At 41.0% G+C, this 27,625-nt stretch overlaps 1 protein-coding gene across 1 annotated transcript in view; it reads left to right on the top strand.

The window, feature by feature from the left end:
• Positions 1-27,625, top strand: part of PDE1C (phosphodiesterase 1C) — a gene marked incomplete at both ends in the record, with an annotated part of 281,929 nt that overhangs the window by 206,543 nt on the left and 47,761 nt on the right. Inside the window, 7 exons of the mRNA XM_080611752.1 lie at positions 7,820-7,933; positions 8,826-9,008; positions 10,095-10,161; positions 12,874-12,990; positions 14,076-14,216; positions 19,110-19,210; positions 21,379-21,507. Coding sequence (XP_080467878.1) covers positions 7,820-7,933; positions 8,826-9,008; positions 10,095-10,161; positions 12,874-12,990; positions 14,076-14,216; positions 19,110-19,210; positions 21,379-21,507 — 852 coding nt within the window. The remainder of the gene's footprint in view (positions 1-7,819; positions 7,934-8,825; positions 9,009-10,094; positions 10,162-12,873; positions 12,991-14,075; positions 14,217-19,109; positions 19,211-21,378; positions 21,508-27,625) is intronic.

The following is a 27,625-nucleotide window of genomic DNA, read 5'->3' as shown; positions in this document are numbered from 1 at the left end:
TGACTGTGAAGTGAAAATATGAACTAAACACGATTTCACTTATAGTTGGCTAATGAGGTCAAAAGCTTTTTTGACTTAAGGTGAGTTGAAACAGCTGTTCATCATCCTACCAAGGCCCCTGAACTTATCATTGTTGTGCTTTCATGCTTCTAAATGATACAAAATTGATTACTTCAATTCTGTATATTTTTTATTATTATTCAAAGGAAAAATGATATTTCAGGAAACATGAGGAAGGCAAAATAATTACTTGGGAAATTGCTTGTAATTTCTTCTGATGAAAAATGCCAGTGTAGCAATGCTTTGTGTTTCAGTGATTGCTCCTTGCAAACACATGTTTTTTCTTCCTCTGGATGTTGTCACTGGCATTTTTCTACACAGAAGCAGTGACAGAAGGTAACTATCCAGCCTAATACATATCCATGGGGTCACGGGCTGCCAGTGACTCTGTTTTCAGTTGTGTTTTGAGGATTACTCAAATTTAATCCTCCAGTAATCCTCCAGGATTTTTACCTCCAGGATTACTGGAGCTGGCTTTCTAGGTTGTCTTTTCCTCAGTGGTTCACACTTACTATATATACAGAGCCTTAGACTAAGATGTGGCAGACTGTGAAGTGAATCATACCTGCTGACTGTTAGGAAAAGACACAGTGAGCTCCTGGATTGAATCAGAATCAGAATCAGAATTACCAGGTTGGAAGGGACCTTCAAGATCATCGAGTCCAACCTATGCCCTACACCTCGACTAAACCATTGCATTGCTAGCAGTAATGATGGTGGTTTTCCAGAGAAGGGCAATATACCCTAGATCAGAAGGCAGGGGGTTGTCTTTCAGCTCAGTTTGTCTTTCCAGCCAGTAGGAACATCTCTTGGAATTATTCTGTGTGTAAACTGAAGCTGGCATTTATGCAGTCAGGTCTATTTCTGATTGTTTTTTCTGGTTGATTTGATTTATTTATTTTGATTCTTTTTAAGCTATTTCAGCTGGCTGGAATGTTCAAGAATGTTATCACAAATGAGCTGTCTTTGAAAACATTCTCTCGCGTTTTCTTTACGTAAGGGTAACTTGACTTAACAAAAGCCACATAAACACAGAGTGACAGCAGAAAGTACCTCTTAACTCATGCCCACAGGGCCGGAGTGACAGATTTGCTGAAGCTGAAGGTGTTCCTCACTGGTGTCTAATAGTAATGATGTTCTTTTTGTTTGCAGAAAACTCATGAAGGACCTTATTGTAACTGGGATGAATCTCATTGTGTGCCAGTTTTTGCTCATGAACCTCTGTGATGAACAGGACTCTAAACAGTGTCCCATACTGAAATTATTGCTGACAGTATTTGGGGAGAATTTTGTGTATCTAAGCATTAATGAAGGCAATATTATTAGACATGGTTTCTTATGTGAGTGTAGCAGCTTGCATTCTTACCCAATATGCAGCTACAACAGCTTTTACAATTATCCCCATTGAAAGCTGGTGACGTTTGAGACTGAAGTACTGAACAGCACAAAGTTACTTCACAAGAACAGGGAGAGGCAATGGGAACAAGCCTGATTTCTTACAGACTGTGTTACAGGATCCTTTATATTTATAGGGAACCCCAAAATGTTTGGTAATGGACTGCAGTGTCAGAATTACACTGACTGCAATGGGATATGGTCTGCCTATGGAAAAGTTGATTCCAAAGCTTTGGAAGGTTGAAGAATAGCATGAACAGATTCTCTCCTGGGACAGGAAACCAGCAGTCAGGATACGACTCCTGATGTTTTGTTGCTGCATACACCTGTTTTTGTTAGGCATTGATAACCTTTGGTTCTCTGTACAGCACTTTCTTTTACCATATGTTCTTACATTGGAACAACCTGGTACATCAGTAAAACTCTCACAAAAGAGATGAGAAAGGACATTCTCATGTACTGCTGTAGCTATGGAATGATTTAGTGTTATGAAAAGGTTTTCTCTATTTATGTATATGAACTGTGTATGTCTGTGAAATGAAATACGAATGACATCTTTTCTGGGGTTACTGGAAGCCACTCATTTTAGCTAGCTGTGTCACTACTAGCGATGGTAGGAGATGTTCTAATGCTGCTGAGATCTCTGAAAGTTCTTTCAGAACATGTTCATGATTTGCAGAAAGATGAATCCAAAACCTTTTTTTTGGTGTGGTGTGGACCACGTCTACCTTCCGCTTCTCCTTGGGCCAAGGGGAAGCTTTGAATAATGTCTTCCAACTTATACCTGTAGTAAACTTTTGAACTCACACTAATAATATATAATAACTCACAATAATAGTAATAATATAATAATAATAATCTGCTTATGAGGATTTTCTGATCTAGAGTACAAGTCCTTTCTCTCACCGAGCTGTTCTTTAGGGCCTGACTTACCAAAGATGATACCCTCAGTCTATCACCTGAGCTCTAGGATGTCCAATTTCACTATGTGTTAGAAGGGACCAAGCGGCAGTCACTTCATCCCAGGGTTCCCCTCTCTGATAAGGGCTTTTGCTTTGTGGGCAGTGAAACTTGTCTCAGACATAACAGAGGCTTGTGAATGGCTTTTGAGTTCAAAGAATCAGTGACAATTGATAAAAGAACATTGTCTCAAGAGAGTTCTTGACCAGCTCTAGCAGTGCTGTGTTCAACAGCTCGCCCTCTTTTCCCAGCTATAATAAAAATCTCTCTGCTTTCTACAGACCTCACCTGACAGGTAGTAGGTTATCGTGGTTGAAACAACATATTTATCAGGTTCAGCAGTCAATATCCAGCTGCTGAGGTGTTAATATCAAAACAGGGATAAATATTAAATCCTGGGTAATTTGTAATGATATTTTTAATGTGCTTTCAAAGTAGCTTTTTTCCTCAACTGGCCCAATCGTAGGATGATTTCGTGGGAAGGGACTGTAAAGCTCATCCAGTTCCAACCCACTGCACAGGCAGGGAAACCTTCCACTAGAGCAGGTTGCTCCAAGCCCCTGTGTCCAACCTGGCCTTGAACACTGCCAGGGATGGGGCAGCCACAGCTTCTCTGGGCACCCTGTGCCAGTGCCTCAGCACCCTCACAGGGAAGAACTGCCTGAATTCTCGAGGTCAGTCTCAATCTCATTCTGCCCTCTGTCAGTTTAAAGCCAAAGGCTGAGTTGTTTGGTTGAAAATGTGGTGAATCACAATCATAAAGCTTTGAAAAGAAGCACAGAGACCAGCCACGCAGCTTTGCACACTTCACACTGGTTGAAGGAACTTGCCTTAAGTATTCAGATGTTTGCTTTGCATGGTAAGAGAAGCTGACTGGTATCCAGACCGTGGTGGTGTTAATCTCTGCAGTGATATCAACAGCATAAAAGCAAGCCCTCTGGCTAAGGAGATAAATATTTGTACACAGATACTGTTTTATTTATAACGGAGAGGACAATGCTTGGAGCAGTTACTCAGAAATTGCATATTTCAAGAAAACAGCCTCACTTTTCCCTGTTACTCGGTTTGGATCTAGAGTGGCTTTGGGTCTTCGAGCTGTGTAACTTTCATGGACTGAGGACAGTGGCCCACTGTCTAATCATTTGGTTTCTGTCTTCCTGAATCTTACGATAGCAAGTACTTTAGGGAAACATTAAAGAAAACAGGAGTGGGGCTGCGGAAAAGCTTTGGATAACCTCTCACCTTCACTGAGGAGCCAACCCTCCTGCTTTACACAGATGCATTGCTCTGCTGAATTCAGTGGGATAATTTGCAGATACTCACAGGGATAGGGAGTATAAAACCCATAAACCCACCAGGTTTTATGGTGGGTGCATGCAGATCTTTTCCTTGGAAGGGCAGTGTGGGAGGCTGTACTTTGGAATGGGCCAGTTTCCAAGATGTTACAGCTGCTTGAGCTCCCTGTTGGGTCAGTGAAAGCTAAAATGCATAGCATTGCTCAGGGCTGGGATTTTCCTTTAGGTAGTTAGGGGATTATTCTGAGGGCTAAAACATGAAATAACTGAGTTGAACAAAGGCTGTCAGACCTTTTCCATTATATTTGGCACACGTTCACAGAGAACTTGCAGACTGGAGGAATAGCTTGCCTTGGAAATCTCATTAAGAAAGGCATTAGTTGTGTCTTAATATAATTAAACAGCTAGATTTAGAGCTAACATTGTGTGACTAACCTATTCTTTGTAACTGCTGTACTGATGACCATAATCTGAGAACCTTTTGGCTGACCTACAGCCTGGCTCACTCGTGGCATGTGCCATGGTCTTAAAGCAGCTTAATATTAGAAGTGTTTAACTCTCCCAGCTTAGGTTAACCTCCCAGAAGAAGTTAACTCTCTTCCAGCTCCCTTCTGGCCTGGAATCTCCTTATGCATAGGCAGTGGATGCTTCTCCTACAACTGGCTCCATGGGCTTCAGTGGAATGAGGTCTGTGTGAATTTTTAGTTCTGAATTTGCAGGGAAAAGGAAATAAAGTGGAATGAAAATGTAGGTTTTGATCAGTCTATAATGAACTTTTAAAACCAGGACAGAACAAAACATGCTCTGGTTGAAAAAAGTGTTTTGTTCATACAAAACAATCCCAATAAAAGCAAAGTAAATGATGAACTGTGCTCCTTAAATTGATGATGATAATTATATCAGCGTATTTCTTTTAGCAGCTTGACAGACTCAGCATTTTCCTGTGAAGCGCTACATGGGACTCCACTGCAATGACTAGTCGGTAGGGTAAAGATAGGATGTGAGCATCTTGCCATGTGCTTCCATGGCTTTAACACAAGCTCCTAAAAATAAAACAAGTTAAAAGTTTCTGGCAATGGTTTTATTTCAGTCAGAACGGTTTGGTGAATTTGATTGAATTCCAGAATTACTTCATCCACCCTGAAACAGAGATTTGCAGCTAATAAATCTGCCTGGATGCCCTTCAGTGGGACAGCCTGGCCTTAACTTTGTGGTTGCATTTAGGACTACTTAAAAAACCCCAGGGGTACATGGAATACATTAAAGACAAACTATCAGCAGGGTCTTATTTAGTAAAGGTAACTGGCAGCAGCTGCTGTGACTCAATGAATCAGAAATAGTTGTAGATAATGGATGGTAAGACAAAGACAGTGTAATTTTTTTTCACATGAGAGCGGCCGATCGTGTGACAAGGTTTTATTATAACAACTGCACTTCTGTTTTTCCAAATGATTGATGCACGCAGTACTCTGCATAATCTCTGATGATGAATGTTGGTGCCATGAAGCAACCATTACTCACTGTGCTATTATTGAACATGAATTTTGAATGACTTGTGGCACAGAGCTGCCAGGTACTTAAATCAATGAAGTAAGAGTCAGGAAAAGCCAAAGATAATGTTCTTCCTGCAGTTTTGACTCCTGTGGTTTATGCACAGATGATGTTTCTGGTAACTAGTTAAGGGGTCACACCTATGGACTCCCCATACATGGGATGAAGGAAGAGGGAGGCATATGAACCAATGTTTGGGTATGAAAGTTGTTTTGGTTTTGTCTCTTCCTTCCCTCCTGCATTGGTATGAAAAGCTGGGAATGGTTAGGAGGGATCAATGGTTTGGCTCGAGGGAATTCATCTTCTGCTTGTGCTGCCTGAGGATGGAATCAAGCTGAAAGGTGGGGGAGCACCTTTCCTAGCTCTGCTCATCAAACACAACATGTTGCTGCTCACACCTGATGGTGCAGTTACACAGAAGAGGGATATGGGAGTACCGAGCCATGTTTCTTCTTCCGTGGGGCTGAGGTTGCTCCGTGGATTACCCAGGCTGGGTTCCGGGATTGGAAGGAAATGTGCTGGCATAGTTGAATGCTCTCCACTTGGCTTTCAAAGATGAGAAGAGTTGCATTCACTACACTTGTACATCACTGACCTTCCCATCTCCATTCCCACATCAGGCAGGAAGTGTTGAACAATACTTTGGGTTTTTGGCTGCTGACAAGTGGGTGAGTTAATCCTCCAAGAGATGGAGGGTCCACTTCATGCTAAAGCTTCTATGTAAAGCTAAATATGTAGCTCTGTATCAGCAGTACCACTGTCAGTAGAAGTGGAGTTTATGTGACCTGGCCAGAGGACCAATCAGTATTTCCAATGATCTTTGCTCTCCACAGCCTCACTGTTTATGTGGGGAGAGGAAGAAGGTTACCCAGCTGGAAAGAACTATTGGTGCAGTTCACCGGACAGACTGGCTGTTCCTCAGCTCTGCCATGGAATACAGCCTCATGGAGACTTCATTTCTCTAGAAGGCACTGATGCCACAGGGGCATTGCAGTAGCAAGGGAATACAGATGCTTAATTTTACGAACTTCTTGCATATGGCTATTCTAGGAGGCTGGGCTCTCACTATGGTAAATAAAGTGAGAGCAGACCTCTGTATTGGGCTCTAGCTCTGAATTACCTTGTGGAAAAGGTACTTTTCTCCCTGGAATATAGAATAAGCTGAGGAAGAGTTGTCCTCTAAGTAGAAGACAGATTTTATATGACATGACTACTCCTCTACTTTTTTTCATCTTGAATAGGACAAATTAACAACTTGTGATTTCTGCTGCACTGCTAAATATACATTTTAATGTTTATTTAACTGCTGTTTAACAAGGATGAAGATATTCACAAAAAACTTTCAACATGTCAAATCTTTATACCATTGTCCTTTTAAAGGAAGGATAATGTCTATCTTCTGATTGTAAGCATAGATATTCTTGGATTGTTTAAAATATTTAGATTTTGCTTCTTACTTTTGCATTCTCATCTCCTCTTTCTTCCCTTTTTTGTTTTCTAATTTGCCACACATAGTTGAGTGAAGGAGAGGAGGAGACAAAAGAAAATTGCATTAATATATTAATTGTATATGACACAAGAGACATCTTTGTTTTCAGAGTCTGTTCCCCTCATCCCTGATAATAACCTGATAAAAAACTTCTGTGAATTCTGTTTAGTGTAGATGGGTTAGCCTAAGGATAACCACTTGATCTAAGGAAAATCACAGCATTTCCTGACCTTGTATTGTATTTCTGCAACAGTATTTTTAAATATACTGTACTATGATTTTATGTATGTGTACACCTATCCTCGTAAATGGATATATGCCAACAGATACTACTTAAGAAGTTACTTCCTTTCTTATGGTTGGAATGAAATTTCCTTCTCTTGGCTTCTCTGTTAAATGCCAAGTGATTTCTATTTTAACTTATGTCAGTATGAGTAGGGGACAGTCATAACTCACTGACTTATTTGACCCTAAATATAATGTCATGCTTGCCTCGTATCATTGTGACTGATCTTTGAAAAGGGATTTTTATTGATTTCTTATATATGGCTGAAAGAATCTCATGGACTTCCAAAAGTTTTCACCTGGCAGTCATAGAATCATAGAATAGCAGGTTGGAGGAGACCTCAAGGATAATCTGGTACAACCTGTCTTGGCAGAAGCATGACCTAGACTAGATGCCCCAGTACCCTGCCCAGCCATATTTTAAACATGTCCAATGTTGGGGAATCCACCACTTCCCTAGGGAGATTATTCCAATGGCTGATTGTTCTCATTTTGAAAGATTTTTCTTTAGTGTCCAAATGGAATCTCCCTGGAAATAACTTGTGCCTATTACCTACTGTCTTTTCTTTGTGACTCCTTGTAGAAAAGGAGTCTCCATCTTCTTTATAGCCGCTTTAAATACTGCAACACAATGATAGGGTCTCCCTTGAGCCTTCCTTTCTCTAGGCTGAACAAAAACAGTCATATATGCTAGGTCTCATGCTAGATCCAGTTTTGAACTGACACTCACTTTCAAACCTGTTTCTCTTTGTATTAATCAGATTTTTGTTTTTCTTTTCTCTAGGTTGCGGTCTTTGGTAAAGCAGCTAGAGAGAGGGGAAGCTTCAGTTGTAGACCTAAAGAAGAACTTGGAATATGCTGCGACTGTTCTGGAATCAGTATATATTGATGAAACTAGGTGAGTTAGCTACAGACATCAGCAGTCTTCTTATATCTATATCTACCAACAACACAAAATTGTAATTTATACATTAGCTTGAAAAGTTGGTTTAGCCAAGATTTATTACTCACAGGCATGATGTTTTCAATCATTAAAATATTGTATTCTGTGTAAAGCAGATCTTTAATCTTTGGTCTAAAAGCTTCTTTAAGTTTCCTGTGGTAGGGGAGGAGATCAAAACCAATCATACGTTTAATATATATTCTCTTGGAGAAATGTTTTCATAATAATTGTGTCCCACTTTTCCAGAAAGTTTCTAAAGTCCTACTTCTCTATTCCTTTTGAATAGTGTTAAATCACAGAATCATAGAATATTTTGGGTTGGAAAGGACCTTAAGATCATCAAGTTCCAAATCTTTTCACTTGTGTCAAATCTTTGAAATTAAAAAAAGGTCATGATAGAGGTAGACTGATAAGATGTTGCAGAAGAGTTCCTCTCTCTGTTATATGCTAAATGCATTTGTAGAGTCACCTGAGATGACCAGAATGAGAGAGGACTGTGTGATACTAATTGGGAGTAAATGAGCTCTCAAGGGCAGAAAGGTCAGGAATATGGACAAGCTGAAGACGAGAAGTCAGTGGATGATGATGTAGTTGTGCTTCAGAAGGCTGATGCTTCTTCTTTGTTGGCCCAGTAGTAAGTCTCACAGTCTGACATTTAACTATACAAGAGAATAAACAATCTGTTGAAGACTTGTTTTATGATTTGTGTTCCATTAAGGCTGACGAACCAAAGACTTTTAACAACTGCTTTAATTAGAATATATATGAGTTTCTTTCTCGTTAAAAATGTTGCAGTGTTCTTCAACACTGCTCTTCTGTTTACCCGTCTTTTTCCTCCCCTTTATAGGCGTTTACTGGACACAGAAGATGAGCTCAGTGACATCCAGTCTGACTCCGTACCCTCAGAGGTCCGGGACTGGTTGGCTTCTACCTTCACGCGGCAAATGGGGATGATGCTCAAAAGGACAGAGGAAAAACCCCGGTTCAGGAGTATTGTCCATGCAGTACAAGCTGGGATATTTGTGGAAAGGTGAAGGAGCATGTAATTACATTGTTCTAGTAGCTTAGTATTGCTGGAATGAACTGTAGTCCATGACTAATGTGAAAACTCTGGAGCTCAGGGAAGATTTTAAAAAACCCACTGAGTTCTCTCATTCTTCTCTGTTGTGATTTGCATCAGAGGAGGGGGTGAAAAGAAATCTGTAATTTGCGGAATGGGTGAATTTAATTCTCCAAAGAGGAATGACTTTTTTCAGGTCTGAGTGCAGAGCATGGAGAAAAAAAGGGGGGGGGGGGGGCGGGAATTGGAGGAAGACTTCACACAGGATCATTTCAGATGGGAGAAGAGAACTTTTCATCATCTCCTTTTAGTTCTACATTTCTTAAGTGCAAGAAAGGGTGGCCTGTGGGAAGGCATTTTAGCTGTGATGGTGTTTCTGTATTCACCGTGCCCGTTAAAAACAGCGTGGCTTGAAAACAAGTTTAAAAGCTGGTACATACTCAGTACTTTGTTTGGTATGGTTGCAGATGTTTATTATTGCCTTATTCTTTCTCTCTTTTTCTCCCTCTCGTACATACACATGGTGAACACCCAAAAGATTTTATACCAATCTTAAACTCAGACAACAGTAACAGCTGTACTGAACTGGAGTTGATTCATTGCAGACAACAAATGGTTTCTGAAGTATATTCAGAATTAGCTCACATGTGGATCAGCAGGGACTGAGGGAACTGAAAGAGCAGTATAGTCATCTGCAGCAAATGGGGAACATCTTGTTTATTTGAGTGTAGCCTTTCCCGCTGATGAAGACCTGATTTTGGCAGACTCTCTGTGATGTCTTGTCAGGTAACCAAGCTATGAGATAGCAGGGAGTGTAGAGTCTTAGGATAGGCTATACAAAAAGAATGGCATAGAGAATATATAAGTCAGTTAGGAACTATATAATAGCAAGTTAGGAACAAGGAGGAATAAATCCACCCCCCAAATTGCAGTTAGGGTTTCCTGGGCTAAGTAGGTCTCCTGTAATGGTGTGTTGCTTTATTGGATTTGGTTGGTTGGTTGGCTTGTTTTGTTTAATTCTATTTATGTGTTACCTTATCTGTCTTATCTTGGTAGAATGTACAGACGGACTTCAAATATGGTTGGTTTGAGCTACCCTCCAGCTGTAATTGGAGTGCTAAAGGTAATCCAAGTAAAAAGGTGTTGGGTGTGGTGGTTCTGTACAAAGCATCAAGGTAACACTGCAATATTTGACTTGGTAAGGGGGTCTTGCTACTTTCTCTTTCCTTCTCTTTGACATTTAGTTTAGTTCACATACATTAATCATTTACTGGCCTAAGGGAATATCCTTTCAATAAAGGAAAGAATAGAGTTCAAGGCTGTGGCCATTATCAGGTTTTGAAGGTTACAGCTCTGTTCTAGATTACAGTGATTAAACTGAGGTCTTCATGGTGTGCTGGAATCAATCACAACCTCCCACAGGGAAGAAGGAAAACATCGGTGGAGAGAGGTGGAAAAGGAAAAGGATAAGTTGCTGTGAAAGAAGGGAATTTCTTGTATTGCTCAGTTTTAGGTCTTCAAGGTGACAATCAGTTCAGGAATAATGACCCTTTTATGACTTTCAGGGGAAAACTGATTAGTTGTTTTTCCTCTCCAACACCCACTGAAAGTGTTGAAATGCTGCAATTTATGATTGCTCTCCTGTAACTTGCGCCACAAATCATCTCTGGAGAAGCTTGACCCTGCTTTCAGTGTGTGGCTCCACACAGCTTGTAATATCAACTGCTCTGCAAGCTAGTGATTTACTAGGATAGATGAAAGCGGAGCTACACCTTCAGCATCCTTGATATTGCCTCACTAATTAGCCTCTCTGTGGACTGTACATCCACAAGAGAAAAACTCAGCTCTATGTAATCAACATTATGCAAGTAGGAAGGTTATCAGAATCAGCCCATTATGGAGAAACGGGGTACCAGGATACATTGGACTAATTCAGAACATAAGAAGGCCTGTAGCTATGCTGATGTGTGAGTGACAAACCACAAGGTGGTTAAATGTCACTGTCCTTTGCATTTGACTTGAAGTCAGGTCCTAACTTGGAACATGACCATGACAACAAACAGCAAAGGTGGGTTAGGCTTTAAGAGCTCAGTAGATGATTGTAGTACAGCATTTTTAGAATTGCTAAAAAAAAGATGGCAGATTTTTAGATGGACTCTAATCCTTAACAGTATTCAACATTACGTCTAGCCAAACCCTGTTTCTTGCACTGGGAACAGCTGTAGTTGTCCTTTCTTGGAAGTGCCACAAGGAAATAGGAGGTAACCTGCAACAGAGTTTGGAAGTGGAAGGAAACTTCCATGTGTAGAAGTCAATCTTTAATATGTGGTTTAAGGAGTGTCATTTGGATAGTGGGAAGTACATCAAAGCTCTCAGCAGGCAAGAAAGTTTGAGATCTGGTCCTGTGCCAGATGCAGCTGTGTAGTTGGTCTGTATGTCATTCTTGTAGCTATAACTTCTTCTGCACCTTTCCTCCTTGCTGTTAGGACAGAAGAGTTCATAGGGTTTCAGGCACATCCAATTCTGAGATCAAGGAGCTTTATCTTGCTAGATAATGAGTGCTGTCAGCTCCCACAGCCTTCCCTAAGAGCTGAGACTTGAACTCAACCATCTACAAGAAGGTTTATACCTTATACTTCATCTTTATGAGCTGGGAAGAGAGCTTTCCCTCCTCAGTCTCTTGACTGACCATCCTGCAACATTCAAATATCATTTACAGCTAACTGGAACTTTCCCAACTAGTTTACTAACGACATGTTTATTTCCCAACATGTTTACTCTTCTGTTATAAAGGTTAGCTTTTATGTCTTTGTTAGCACTTACCTTTCTGTAATTTACCTTTCTGTAATTTTCTCCTGCTCTGTAGTTTTCTGAAAGCTCAAATGGAATCACTTATCTTAAAAAAAAAAAAAAAGGAAAATTAGGATCATGCTGTCCTTGGTCAGTTTAGGCTGCATTAATCGCAATTCAGGATTAATATTAGAATCAGAAGGATTTAAGTTGCTCTTTGGGTACAGCAAGGTAGTTCTTCTACTTAGTTATTCTTTTGGTTGATTAAACAGTACGTGCTAAAAAATACAGGTGTCTGTACTTTTTTAACTGCAAAAAAACACAGGGGAAGTTTAGATTGGATATAAGGAAGAAATTCTTTACTGAGAGGGTGGTGAGGCACTGGAATGGGTTGCCCAGGGGGGTTGTGAATGCTCCATCCCTGGCAGTGTTCAAGGCCAGGTTGGATGAGGCCTTGGGTGGCATGGTTTAGTGTGGGGTGTCCCTGCCCATGGCAGGGGGGTTGGAACTAGATGATCTTAAGGTCCTTTCCAACCCTAACTATTCTATGATTCTATGATTCTATATCTTCTGTTTCAAGCACGAGTAAAGCATTGGAGGGCTTTACTCACAATACAAAGTCATAAGAATTCTGTAGGGACAGCAAAATCCAGAGGCTTTAATATACTTAAAAAGCTCATCTTTGTTATTGCTGTTTCCTTCAAAGATGATATTCCTTTTCACAGACAGAGCATGTGGGTAGGGGTGGTAAAATCAATCATATAGGGCCATCCCAGTATTTCAGATACAAGAGATACTGAATCTTTTGAGATTTAGCCTTTCCTGATTAAATTCTGGTCTGGAGAATTGCCATGTTTAGAATAAACAAACAGCATACATGTTCTTAATGAAAGCTTCTTAAGCGTGAGTCATACCATGCCAATGAATAAATTAGATTCTACACTGGTTCTTTAAGTCTCCCTTTGTAGATGTAAAGTGATAGAAATTGAACTATCATTGTAAAAGGGATGACCATATTAACTGTCTTTTCTTCCCCCTCTTGCAGAATGTAGACAAGTGGTCCTTTGATGTATTTGCACTAAATGATGCCAGTGGGGATCATGCACTGAAATTCATTTTCTATGAACTTCTCACACGCTATGATCTGATCAACCGCTTCAAGGTCAGTAGTTAGAAGATGGGTCTCTTCTTCCATCTTGGGTTCTGTTCAACTTCCCTCTACTCCTGCTTGAAGAAGTTAAATGTTCAGAACTGCATGCTCCCCTTATAGTATGGAAATACAAGCGTTCAGGGTATTTGCTCTCTGGGGAGATGAAACTGGAGAACCTATGCTGCCAACTGACACCACCTGCGTATCCTCTCTAGAAATGCCCTGAATTGCATTTTCTCAAGTATGCACAGTTCTACTCTTGGAGTCACAAAAGTACAGCAAGCACATAGGATGGTTCTTCTTAGGTCTCTTCTCCCAAGCAACAAGTGGTAGGACAACAGGAAATGGCCTCAAGCTGCACCAGGGATGGTTTAGATTGGAGATTAGGAACAATGTCTGCCCAAAAGGGTGCTCAGGCATTTGAACAGGCTGCCCAGGGCAGTGGTGGAATCGCCATCCCTGGAAGTGTTCAAAACCATGTAGATGAGGCCCTTAGTGACATGGTTTAGTGATGGACTTGGAGATGCTGGAGGAACGTTTGGATTGATGATGTTAAAGGTCTTTTCCAACCTCATTGATTCTGTAATTCTGTGATTTCAGCATGAAAAGCCAGAGGTCTGATAAATGATAGTCCTCTTAGTGGAGTATCTCAGACTTGCTGTATGATGTGTTCGTTAGAAAATCTTGACTGTACATAGTAAAGCAGAGACATATTCCAGTGGGTTTGGGGAGAACAGACAGATGCTTGTGGCCTAATTAGAAATATTTCTCCAGGGGTAATCAATCAATCAAGTGCTCTCTGTTACTTTTTATGCTGTGTGTGTTTTCCAGATGGCATTTTGTAGTGTACTTACTAGTGTATGTTTATATGTGGGATGAGTCATCCATAATGTAATTAGGGAAGGGAAAGCTTGTTTGAGGAAGTAACCTGCATTCACCCTCTCTTGAGTGCCTGTTTCAGATATTTTAACGTGTTATTTATTTGTGAAGTACAAACTGCCTTTGGGACCTCATATCAAAATGCTGCCCTCTGAATGCTAGCCATTAAAGGTGATTCTTTTGTTTTTAATTCATTTGAGTTTAATTGCTTTACTCAGATCCCCATTTCTGCCCTGGTGTCCTTTGTGGAAGCTTTGGAGGTTGGCTACAGCAAACATAAAAATCCTTACCACAACCTGATGCACGCTGCAGATGTGACACAGACGGTCCATTACCTCCTTTTCAAGACAGGCATAGCAGTAAGTACAAGAGTTGGCACCCTGAATATATAATGAGATTACAACAGTTTTTACTCAGTAAGGAGATTATGATTATCCCCAGTAAAAACCATTTGCACTGTAGACAAACTTCATTTGATATGGCTGTGCTAATGAAAGTAGAGATTTAGGCTTATTTAGAAATAGAAGGAAGGTGAAGATGTTGGTAATTCTTTTAACAATGATCTAAAAGAGGATGAATGATAAATCTGAACTCAGTTCTTCACTCTGCCATAGATCTCCTGGGTGACGCTGCTTTGCAACATGTGGACTGCAGCACTGTAATGTGTTTTGTAGACTTTGAAGACAGTCGGAGAAGCTTAGTGCTTAAGATGGACAAAGCAAAAAGTAACAGTTGTGTGCATCCCAGGCTCCAACCTGACTGAGAAGCAAACACAAGAAATGGATAAATAGCTGTCCTCCATTCTCTCTGTAATGTGTTTCAGCCTTATCTCAACCTGGCAGCAAATGCACAAACCTATCTTCCCCAGCATATGTCTTAGGAGTTTTTCTCTCATGCATTACCTATCTCCAGTAAGTGTCTGCATCCACTCACCTCTCCAAGTCACCTGCTGTTGTGGTGCCTGAAGTGACAAATAAGAGCTCGTCAGCATTAAAATGCTTTCTTGCTTCATGTATCTGAAGTATTTTTCCTCTCTGTTTCAGAGGAAACCATATTCTGAAATATGTGCAGAGGTCAGATAATGTGCATATGCTAAATTGACATCTTTAGGGGGAAACTACCATTTATGTGTGTGAACATATGTACACGTGGCACTGAAGTCAGTGAGTCATTTGCCTGAGCTGAGCCCTTCCCTTTAGTATTTCTACTGTAACAAGCTACTCACAAGGAATCCCATGCAGACTGTTATGCTGGAGTGGCACTCCAGAGGATATAGCAAAGTGTCTGCTCTTTTCCAGGAATAATCTCAAGCACTGATTGTTTCAAAAGCCAAATGGTATGTGGCATTTGTTTAGGATCTAATGAAACACAATAAGAAACCACTCCTGCTATCAGGAACAGGGGACTCCCAACACTGCACTGCAACCATGACATTTCAGCTTTGCTTCCCTTGTTAGAACCCATTTTTAATCTTTGTTTTTTCTTCTCTTTTTTTTTTTTTCCCCTCTTTCTTAGTTTCCACCCCACCTCCCCTGCAGGATACAGCCCATTTCAATGTGCATAGATTCATGTAGTCTGAAAATGAGCTCCAGAGGTCAGTGCTCCTGACCTCCTACTCACAGCAGGGCCACCTTCTAACATGCATAGTAGGTTCCCCCATGGTAAAGCAAGGTAGGGGACATTCTCCTGTTTCCAGAATTTGCTCACATCGGTATCGTATCCTTACTCTAACATACTTTGCTGTTCAGATCATCACTTTCACAATATCTATGCAATGAACTTGGACATGCTGGAGCACAAGACTTTGGTTTCAGAGGGAGTGCTAGGGCCATTAGTTTAATTCTTCAATAGAATGAAGACAAAGACGTGAAAAAGTCATACAATAAAATCGAAAAAAACCCTCATTTATCTTGTTAACAAGTCATTTGCAATGTGGAAAAAGCACTTTTACTTTTCAGATTTAAATAGTCTGTATAGTGTTAATTTATTCTAGTCTCAACGGGAAGAAAGAATTGTCTGGTTTATCTTTACATGGTTCATTTGTCTTTGTCATGCTCCCTGTTATTTCCAAGCTCTCTCAACAGTTTTATTCCAGGTTTCATCTTTCTTCAGTTAAAAAAAATCTTCTTTCCCTCTAATCATATTCAGTGCCTGAAACCTCTTCAGTTTTGCTGGGGTTTTTTTCCTCCTCAGGATGATGGCTTGGAATGAATTCATTAGACTTTACCATATGAAATAGAATATTTTGGGTTCTCTCATATACATAAGGTTGAAAGCGAATTTGGAATTACTCTGGTATTTATCTCTTAGAGGGTTGGTATACAAGCATGATGTGTAGGAGCAACTTCTAAGAGCTGGCACACCTTTTGCTCACTTCATTCTTTCCTTTATTTAACTCTGTTGTTCAGCTGTGATTATTACTTTCTTTGGTATTATTTTCTGATTAATCTTTACAATTATTAGGAATTGTCATACGATTTCTTTGTGAATCCAGAAAATGAGGTGCAAATGGTAAACTTCAGAGTTTTTCCCTGATATTGTCAAGAATGACTGTTTCCCACAGCAGACCTGGAAAACTGCAGAAGCACAGGGCTTCTGTAACATCTGTCTGTGCCAAAGGGAAGTGAGATCCTCCTCTCCTCCAGACTATTGTGATTAATAAGCTTATGATCATCATGAGCTCTGAAAATGATGGCTACTTTGGAATAAAAGACCATAAAGTCTGCGGAAGAAAACAAGCTGATTATTGCTTTGTGGCGTTTTCTTGGAAATGCATCTATTTGTTTTAACATTGGAAATGCTGCTCTTTCCTCTTCCTTTTTCTTTCTCTATGCATTGATCCTTTTGTTTACATGCCAGTGATTTGCCTTAGTAGCTAATGCTTCATATTTATTGTATGTTGGTGCAAGGCAGTCATGCCTCATTACCCTTTTTTTGTTTCCACTCTAGAAGTCAATACTAGTTCTTTCCTGCCTTCTTCCCTGCCAGCCCTCACCCCCTACCATGGCAGAAAGTTCACAGGTTTTGTTCTGGATTGGTTTTGTCAACCTTTCAGAAATTAAAAACTTTAACATTTCCGTTCTCGTTTCACCTTCAACAGCGTCCTGCTGCTTTCTCAATAGTTCGTGATGGCTTTGTTCTTTAACAGTAGCTCTCTGTTCCCAAGATGAAGTCCATCACAGACTAGTGAAAGGTAATATCACTGCTTTGATGGAGATTGTGTCCATTCTCTGCAGGCTTTTTGCCATTTTGTTTACTTTTCCTTGCAAGGCTGTAGCAGAAAAAAAGGAACTAAAAGGTTCCAATTTACCTGCTGTTCCCTTCCTGTTACTTGCAAGCCTATTTTGACTTTGTGCTACTTACAGTGATTCATTTGTTACCCACAGTTCACAATTGTAATCATCCCAAGCCATATTCTGAGTGGTCTTCCTCAAATGCTCTCATGATATTTAATACCTCTCCTCAGGTGTGTTATACCCTATTTCCATTACCCAAACTTGTTCAACAAGTGATGCTTTGATAGGGAGAGCAAATTAGCACTTTTTCTGTATGTGTCTTAAAAGGTGAGGGTAGGAGACCTCAAACACAGAGCTCATTGCCTTAGTGATGCTTTAAGACTTGGGTGATGAGACTTTGTTGGAGTGGGACTTCTCAGATGATGCCCAGAGGTCTGAAGCGGATACATTAGACTAGCTGCATGAGTTCCAAACTAGTTCTGCTAGCATAATGTGGGTTTGCTCTGCCTGTTCTGAGCACTTCTGCCTGATTTTTTTCTATCATTTGCACTCTCTCCTTTTGAAAAATGGCAGAACATGGTTGAGGAATGGAGGTCCAGGTCTAAGCATGTAGCCTGGAAACTCTGGCTCCTTTTTTTCCCCCCATTATAGTTAACAGAAGTTGGTGCTTGAAAGTTGAAATCACATTCTTCATCATCTGTAAAGCATTCCTTGTTCGCAAGTCACACCTGGAAGAAAAAGCATCCCAGATTTCTCCACCACTAGTGCTGTCCATTCTGGTCCTGGAGGAATTGTGTAGAAATGAGAAAATAGTTTATGTTGTCTGCTCATTTCTTGATCACTTCATCCTCATAAATGAATCAAGAGCTGCCTTGATTATGGTCAGTGGCATTGTACAAAATATTTCTGGCCCAGTATTTTCAAACCTCATCTTTAATGTAAGGAGATCTTTAATATTGAGGCTGGCTTCATTCTTCGTGTGTTATGCAGAGATGTCTGTCAAAGGCAGGAGGAGAGCTGGCTAGGCTGGTGTGTGCAGAGCCCCACAGTTATCTGTGCTTCCCCTGGACATGGTTAACAGACCAGTGGTGGTCCCTGAGCTATAGTGGGTGTTTAGAATAGGTATATGAAACCATACTGCCTTTGCTGTGTTTTAAAAGTCAGTTCATACATGAAGGTCTGTCAAAACATTTGCAGGTTGACAGTGAGCTGTTGCAAAAATGTTCGGCAACCGTGGTAAAGGTTTTGTGTAAATGCAATACATTCAAGCATTTAATACAAATATTTACAGCATCTACAGTATCTAAAGCCTTTGTCTCTGATGCGCTTGATGTTAACAGCACTCCTTGTGTGCTACCAGTGGAAAACCAGACATAAAATGCTTGATCCGTCATTCAGAAATCAAGTCAGAGTGACTTAAACATTGAAAAATAAGGCTTTGATTAGGAAATTAGGGGGAAAAAAAATCAACTCAGAGCTTTCTCAAATGTTTCTATAAGTGATAAATAACAAGAAGTCACCTTGTGTGGTTGTGCTCCGTATTCTCATGATTCAGTGACTGATGAAGACTTTCAGTCAATGGAAATCAGTGATATTCTTCTGTATTTGAGGCTCTGCTACCCAGGTCAGCTGAGCCGGAAATACATACCCGGTTGGTTATGTGCATGCTTAGACATGTATCATCAAGTTCCACTTGAAGAACCCTGATTTTCTTGAGCTTTCTCTTCCTCTTCCTCACACATTGCTCTTTTACATTGCACATGTTTCCCTTTGCCTTGCCTTAAGCCCTATTAGCTCCTGAAGTTTAATTTATTTAGATGAAGCTTCAGGAAAAACATTGGTTCAGCTTTTGTGTATCAGCCAGAGAAGTTTGCTTTAAACCAGCTGGCAGGCTGCAGGGAAAGGTAGTGACGTGCAGCATTGCCTGTCAGCAAGGGATAACTTGCCTTAAAAGACAAAAGCCTTAATGCCTGGGAAAATGACAGCTTATCTGATTGCTCTGTAATCTCTTTTCAGCACTGGCTGACAGAACTGGAGATCTTCGCTATGATCTTTGCGGCTGCCATCCATGACTATGAACACACTGGAACCACCAACAACTTTCACATCCAGACGCGGTGAGGCCACTGTAAATCATGATGAAAGGTTGGGAAATGGAGAGGGAAAACTTTGGAAGATGACAGCACAGCTGCCTAGAAAAGTGCAGGAGCTTTTACCTTCAAGTGTTACAGAAGGAAAGCTCATGTCCTTACATTGCATTTCATTTTCTCCTGCTCAACCATTTAAGATAGAATGCATGTATTCTGGCTTTCTGAGCATTGTTTTATATTAATAATCAGGAAAAAGGAAGGTCCTATAATATTTCTGTGTAAAGTTGCCAAAGACAAATTGCTCTGCAGAGTTACGTACTTTGAGGAAGGTATTTGGAGGAGATACTGTAATACAACACTTCTTGTTGAATTTGAAGACTGAAACACTAACTGCATAGATCAAGAATTCAGCAATAACTGTGAACACCAATACTACGCATATACTATTTTTACTTGAGTGGAAAACCACACCTGCAGCAAGGGGATATGCTTACCATTGCCTGTTCAGGGATATAATTTTTTATGGCTTTGTAAATTATTAGACAGTAATGAGCTGATCACAAGCTAGACTGGACCGGTGCATTTTGATCTTGGCTTCTTCTATAAGGCTTTTAGGTTGGTGAAAGAGAGGTGGAGGAGTTGAATATGACAGCAAGATTCAGAAGTGTACAAAGATTGGGAAGTCTCTAGTTGCAGTGGTAATTGGCATCTAATATTTGTGTATTCCTTTGACAATGGGAGTGTGCTGGTAGCAATGACAAAATGTCTAGATGTCCTCAACTGATGCTGCACACTTGGGCATTTCTAAGATGCATTGCATCTTACCCTAAATTAGATGTCTGGAGTATGTTAGCTGAATCACGCTGTGTATCACAGATATATAAAGGTTGCTAGGATAAATAACACATATGCTCAGGAAAGCCTGAGAATGTAGAAAGATGTTTCTGTCTCTGTTCTGGGCCAAGCCACACTCCATTTCTTACAGCTTCATGCATGCAAGAATTAGGGATCTGCTATGTTTTCAAGTACTTGCAGAAGAATTCAAGGAAGGACTGTTGTAATTTAATTTCTGTAACACTGAACATCAGAGGGTGTAAAGTGACCCTAAAGCTCATCCAGTTCCAACCCCCTGCCACAGGCAGGGACACCTTCCACTAGAGCAGGTTGCTTCGAGCCCCATCCAACCTGGCCTTGAACACTGCCAGGGATGGGGCAGCCACAGCTCATCTAGGCACCCTGTGCCAGCCCCTCATCACCTTTACAGGGAAGAACTTCTGCCTAATGGCTAATCTTAATCTCCCCTGCCAGGTTAAAGCCATTCCCCTTTGTCCTGTCACTACAGGCGTTTGTCAAAAGTCCCTCTCCAGATTTCTTGTAGGCCCTCTTTAGGTATTGGCAGACTGTTACAAGGTCTCCCCTTAAGGAGCCTTCTCTTTTCCAGGCTGAACCAGCCCAGCTCTCTCAGCCTGGCTCCAGAGCAGAGCTGCTCCAGCCCTCAGAGCATCTCTATGGCCTCCTCTGTGCTCACTCCAACAGCTCCACGTCCCTCTTGTGCTGTTGCCCCAGAGCTGGATTGGGACTGCAGGGATGGGTCTCACTAGTGCAGAGTAGAGAACAGAGCAGAGTTTCAGACCAGTTTAACCATTCATCAATTTCAGATTTACGCCCTGGTGCTTAAAATAAGGCCCGAAGTGTCTTTGGTCTTACTCTGTCCCGTTGGGAACTGTCTTCCAGACAGCATAGTCTAGTGCACAGATGACAAAAAGCAGTTCAGTTATATGTTGCTTACAGCAGTTGCTGTTCTGGAAATAATACTGGGACACATCTTTCAATTGCTTACTTAGGTGCAGTCAGGCTTTAATATGAGAGCAACGTACACAGGAGCTGGCAAAGAGCCTCATGATTCAACTCTAGATTTATGCCTCTCTCCCAGCTCTCAGCATTTATATTTTTTAAAGTATGTAACAAAGAGTCCAGGTAAGTCTCAGCTGAGGAAATAGATTTGGAGTGAATTTTGGTCTTTAGTTTTCTTCTACTGAATAACAGCAGTGAACAAAGTGTTACAAGCGCTCTTAAAATGCTCATATCTGTGCTTTAGAACTAATCTCTGCAGCTGATCAAAGGAAAACTTATGAATGTGAGACTCATTAGACAGAGAAAAAACAACCTTTCCTATGTTTTCTTTTAAATACTAGGTCAGACTCAGCCATTCTATATAATGACCGGTCTGTGCTTGAAAATCACCACGTTAGTGCAGCGTATCGTCTTTTGCAAGATGATGAAGAGATGAATATTTTATCTAACCTCTCAAAGGATGACTGGAGGTAAAAATGAATATTGCAGCATCGCTATAGGCTGTTATTGCCTTGTTTGGATGGGAGTATGCATTACTGTATATTGCATATTAATATTTGTATTACTACAAGAAAAAGAGCTTTGAAAGGTGTTTTTCTTGCTTATTTTTGCTTTTAGCTTTCACCTCCGGTAGTGAGACTAGACTTTGTGACAATGGATTATAACATACAAACTAAGCCCCATCTAATTTCTGAGTGTCACAGAGACACCCTTTACACACATTCATTTGTAATCGAGTGTAGAGCTGGTCCACTGTTTGTTCATCCTAAAGCATCAACATAACCTTTATTTACTTTGACACTCCCTGCCTAGAAATTATAGATGCAACTTCATGCATAAAAGAATCTAGTCCAGGGATCTTAAATCAGTGTGCTATATATGCCAAGGTGATGTAAGGAGCTGTAATTTAAAATTAGCCTCGATGCAACATATGATTTATGTGCCAAAATCAGCCCATGATTTGCTTTCTAATAGCAGACAGCTCAAACCAATAAGGGCTTTCTGGGTTTTTTGTGGGGTTTTTTGAACTCTGGGGGGTGGTACTTTAAAAATAGCACAGTGTGCTAGACAGGAAGAATCCTGCTCTGTGGTCTTTCTCATGGAAGGAGAAGCAATTTGTGGTATCTTATGTGATGCACAGTGCCTCCTGCATGCACTTAAATGTGATACAATGCTGAGCAGTCTTAATTTAATATAAATGTGGGGAAATGAGCCCTTCTCTGGGGCCTGGTTTATAGCAAGCTGGTCAGAGAAGGCTCTGCTTGCTAATCTGTGTAACCTGAAGTTCCTATGTATTTCAACTTGTGGACAATGATGTGATCACATAGCTGAGCGCCAGGAATAAAACTCAGGAGCTTACATGCCTGATTTCAATCAGTGTGAGTGTTGTGGAGGAGTGGCCCGAGAAATTCTATCCCCCAATATAGAAAACAGTCTCCTGGTGGGCAGCAAGCAGGAACTTGGAAGAAAAAAAATCTGCACAGAGGTGTTAAAAACCTAATTTATTTTTTTAGCTACAGCTGGTAATGCCTTGTCAAATATTGGCAGCGAATTACTGCTTCTTTTTATGTTGGTGGGGAAAACAGAAGGAACCAACTGAGTAGAAACAGCAGCCTTAGAGCCAGTGTCTACAAGGAACAGTGGAGCAGCTCGTTGAGTATGCTTCATTGCACAGATATGGTCTGCAGGAAGATGGTCTGCTTCCAGCTTGAAACTGGTTTTGCTTGAATCACAGCTAGCTTTGGGTATTTCTCATTGATTCTGTAGTGTCAACATGTGTACTCTGTTAAGGCAATATGCTTAGACCCAAAGTGTCAAAGGTTAACCCATCCCTTTAAGAAATATTGTAACTGCCCAAGCAGAGATATTGAGATGTTTGGGTTGCTGATTTGTTCTCTCTTAAATAGGGCTTTATTATTTTGTAGCTGCTGACCAAGCAGCAGCTGCAGGATAAAGGCCATTATCTGGATGTGGTTTAATTCCAAAACAGTGATATTTGTGTGCTTTTGTTTTTGACTGCCAGTTTGAAGTTCCATAGCCTGGAAGCATTGAGTGACTTCTGCAGGATCTGAGGTATCACAGTATGTTAGAGATTGGAAGGGACCTCAAAAGATCATCTAGTCCAATCCCCCTGCCAGAGCAGGAACACCTAGATAAGGTTACATAGGAATGTGTCCAGGCGGGTTTTGAATGTCTCCAGAGAAGGAGACTCCACAACCTCCCTGGGCAGCCTGTTCCAGTGTTCTGTCACCCTCACTGAGAAGAAGTTTCTTCTCAAGTTTAAGTGGAACCTCTTGTGTTCCAGTTTATACCCATTACCCCTTGTCCTATCATTGTTTGCCACTGAGAAGAGCCTGGCTCCATCCTCATGACACTCCCCCTTTATATATTTATATACACTAATAAGGTCCCCCCGCAGTCTCCTCTTCTCCAAACTATAGAGACCCAGCTCCCTCAGCCTCTCCTCATAAGGGAGATGCTCCACTCCCTTAATCATCTTAGTTGCCCTGTGCTGGACTCTCTCCAGCAGGTCCCTGTCCTTCTTGAACTGAGGGGCCCAGAACTGGACACAATATTCCAGATGCGGTCTCACCAGGTGTTGAAAGTAAAACCAAGAAGCCCAGAGTTGCCCAGACTAGCACTCAAAAAATAGGACCCTCAGTATTGAAGTAGGGCCCTCAGTATTGAAGGATGCTTTGGGAAACTATGAAAGCCTGTCCAAATGTAACTTTAATGTTTTATAGACATACCTGATAAATCTCTCTCAGCAAGCCCCGGTGATGGGTTTTGGAAAGCAAATTCTTAAGTGCCTTTATGAGCTAAGCTCTCACTGCTTTTCTAACATTACCAGTAAGAGAAAATCTGATGGTCAGTGGATTTTGCAATCCTATATGTCTGTGTGGGGTTTATCGCTTTTGTAGTATTCAGTTATTTAGTTAGGGAATGTGTTCGCAGGAAAGAGATGTAGAATGTTAGAGCTACATTTTACTGTTGGAAAATAAATGGGGACAGGTTTTATAAGGAAAACAGATGAGGCAGAAAAATCTTTTGGGCTACAGTGAAGGAGAAAAAGAGTTAAATGCTTGCTGGTACTTAAACTACTTTTTTTTCTCTGTTTAAGAAACCCTCTGTTGCTTATTAAATATTTGAAAATCAGTTGAGTTGCCTCGTTTCATGAATCCCACTTGTGCAAGTCATCAACGAGTAAATGAAGAAACCCTAACAGAAACAGATCACAGTGAATTAAGAAAATAAACTGTAAAATGAACAGATGCTTTCCAAGACGCTGCTATAGATGCCTTTTCTGGCACTGTATTTAATTGTTAATGATTTCTATGCATTTATTAAGACAGAGTATGTTTAGCAGAAGCCCTTTGCCATCAAATACAGGGTTAAAAAGGCATCTGGAAAATGTTTATCTCCTTAGCTCTTTATGGGAGTACGGCTTTAGGAAGTGACCTTTAATGCAATACTGACTTTATCAGTAAAGCTGCTTGGGGTTTTGTTCCTCAAATAATTCAAAGTCCTCCTTGTCTATCAGTGTTATTCCTTTTGGGTTTGGGGTGAGAAACTTGGAATGTTTTTTGGCCGAAGACAACTTTGGTCAGAGCCTTTTTTTGTACATTACAGCATGTATGTGGTTGTGTAATCACACCATTTGCGTACAAAAGTTTTTCTATGCATTCAGGATGGGGACATGCATATTCTGAATATTATACCTATGGTGAGAATCAGTCACTGAAAATGTTTCCTTGACTGTAGCATTTTTCCTGTTCATTTCTTTTAGAATAAAATACTGAGACTTTGAGTGGACAAAATGAGCGAAACAGCTCACTTTAGGAGAGGTTATTGTTGGTTCCTAGCATAGGGATTAAGTGATCTGAAGTAGCCTTTTTCCTGTCCCTTTCCCATGAGTGCATGGAGGTGAGAGTCCTTCACTAGGATACAGCTCTAAGGTGAACGCTGATGCAGAGTGAAGATCCATCCAACAAAATGGTGTAATGTGCTCTGAGGCAAGAGAGGTAAAACCATGAAGTAATTATTCTAAAGAGGAAATTAAGGTATTTGCCAGATGGATCAGTGCAAGGCTTGGAAGTATTCAGATGAGAAGTCAGCCTGAGTCTGTCTTGTAGTAAAGATACCCTAGAACTGTTGTTGATCATGGGATTGTGCCAGATACCACCTTTACTCATGAATCATCTGCAGGCCACCAGTTAGAAAACAAAAAAATCAAAGCTGTGACAGTGGCCACAGGATGAATTCTTACTCAGCGTGTGACAGTAATAAACCAGGAAATTCACTTCAGGTTTTCCTCTTCTCCAATGGCTTTTCCTGAGTGTGTTCCCTGACAACCTGCTCTCTCCACTTTATTGTTCCATTCCCTAATTCTGCAGGGGTATTAAAAGGCATGGGCAAGTTATTTTAGGATTTATTATCAAATTTGGTAACTTGTAACTTTTTCTCAGTGGGAGGCTCTAGGTGAGAGGATTTGATGTCTCCTGGGCTCCTGGCCTTAGGGAAGTGTATATTCTACTGAGAGAGAAAACATCTGGAAGTGTAATGAGAAATATTAAATTCCTTAACTAGTCAGTCAAGCAGCACAGCCAGGTCTATAAAAAAGACTATGAGTGTACAAGGGATATCCAGTTGAGGGGACCTGCGGGAAAACTGATTCCAAAGCTCTAGCAGAGCATAATATTCTCAGTATCGACCACTTTCATGTGACTGTATTTTTGTTGCCACAAACAGTGATCTAAAAGAGGATGAATCATAAATCCAAAGTCAGTTTTTCACTCTGCCACAGATCTCTGGAGTGATTCTTCCAACACACTTCTGTTGGAATTCATTTCTCCTAATGTGAAGAAGCAAACTCTGCTTTCTTAAGGGAGCAAGGTAGTACCTCCAGAGAACAATTCATTCCACTCATCTGAGAATGACAAGAACCATGCTCTGGAGATGCTGATTGCCATCCGATCTCTACAGCAAAACCAGCTGAAGTGGCTCACATGGAAACCAACAGGCAGCTAAAGTCTGACAGCAATGACAGGAATGGGTAGAAGGCTTAAACCAAAATACCTAGCATGCAGTTTGTTCCCACAGTGGCTAGCGAGACAAACAACAGAAATACATTTGAAGATGGACTAGAGAAACTGAAATAAGATTCCAGAGTGGATATTAGACATTACATATTAAACCAGGGAGGTCCTCAGGGCCTGGAGGTGGGGTTTTCAGTCCTAGGACAGAGAGATGCAAGCTAACAAGGCATAGCGCAGCTCCTGCTATGTCTTCTAGGCCAGTTTCAACAGCTGTAGAGCTTCTTGCACTCAGGAACAACCTGTTGTGCACGTGGTCTGCCTTCCTTCAGCCTCTTGATAGCCACAATGATGTTGCTTTGAGTTCTGAGACCAGACCTGGGTGCTCTTCCCTGAGCAGCAACATGTGGCAGTGCCTCCTGTAAACATGTCCCAAGCCTCCTGCGTTGAACGCAGACTGCTCCTGTGAATTGCAGTGTTTTCTAAAGACATATTTTGAAGGAGTCTGTCCCAGTCTGTCTCAAGGCCTGATCCAAGCTGCCAAATTCTGATTGAAGTTGTGTCAGTTGTTCTGTGTCTGAAGTAATTAGGAATTAGGTCAGGTTTGCAACTAGTAAAGATGCATACTCAAACCTCCTGTGAGATCCTGGATTGGTCACTGCTGCTTTTAGGGCTGTTAGCTAATTAAAATGCACTGAAGGCTGTAATCTGTAAGAATAATACAGTGTTGAGTAACGCGAATTACATTGTAATGGTGAGCAAATGGGTGCCCTTTTTCTCCTCAAACCATTAAAGGGCAGTTTTCACATGCTGCTGCTCTGCTCCAAAAAGGTGACTGGAAGGAAAGAGCTGCCCAAGCACAGCAGCCTTCAGCCTCTGCGCATTCAGAACTGCCTTTTTCCACCTTGTTGCTTCTTGGTCTATTAGTAATTGAGCTTCAGTTCACCTGTGAATGAATGAGTGCTGTTCCATTCTAGCCCATGTTGCCACAGTGCAAGGACCACAGAATAAGGTTTCATGTTCTATCTCTTAGCCCAGTAAAGCAAAGCAAGTATTAAAGAGAGCTGGGAGGACCTGAAAAGACATGATTAAGTGATGGAGTAGTTTGGGTTTGTTTTTTTTTTTTTCTCTAAGCAGGACAGAGATGATCTAGCAGATAAAATGAAAAACAAAATAACACACTTAAATGAGACCAAACAGCCCCCATGGTTTTACTTATGTACAGAGCAAACTTGATATGAAGTCCTCGAGATGCACCAGAGCTTCATGTCATCCCTGTTGCAAGCCCTGAGCTGCAGTAACCTGTGCTGGATACCTGCCAGTCTGCTCCATGGCTCCACCTGGCAGCAAACCTGATAGTGCTGTTGATGAGAAACCAAGGTGTAAAAAGACAGTTGACACCATGGCCTGTTCCCTACTGGCTGTGGCACTGAAGCTGGTGAATCGTTCCCCTGAGCTGAGCCCTTCCCTTTAGTATTCCTACTGTAATAAGCTACTCACAAAGTATCCCATGCAGACTGTTATGAAGGAATGGCACTCCAGAGCATATAGCAAA

This window comes from Psittacula echo (assembly GCF_963264785.1).
Source record: "Psittacula echo genome assembly, chromosome: 2".
In the NCBI taxonomy this organism is placed as follows: domain Eukaryota; kingdom Metazoa; phylum Chordata; class Aves; order Psittaciformes; family Psittacidae; genus Psittacula; species Psittacula echo.
This window is presented reverse-complemented; position numbering and strand designations above follow the sequence as displayed.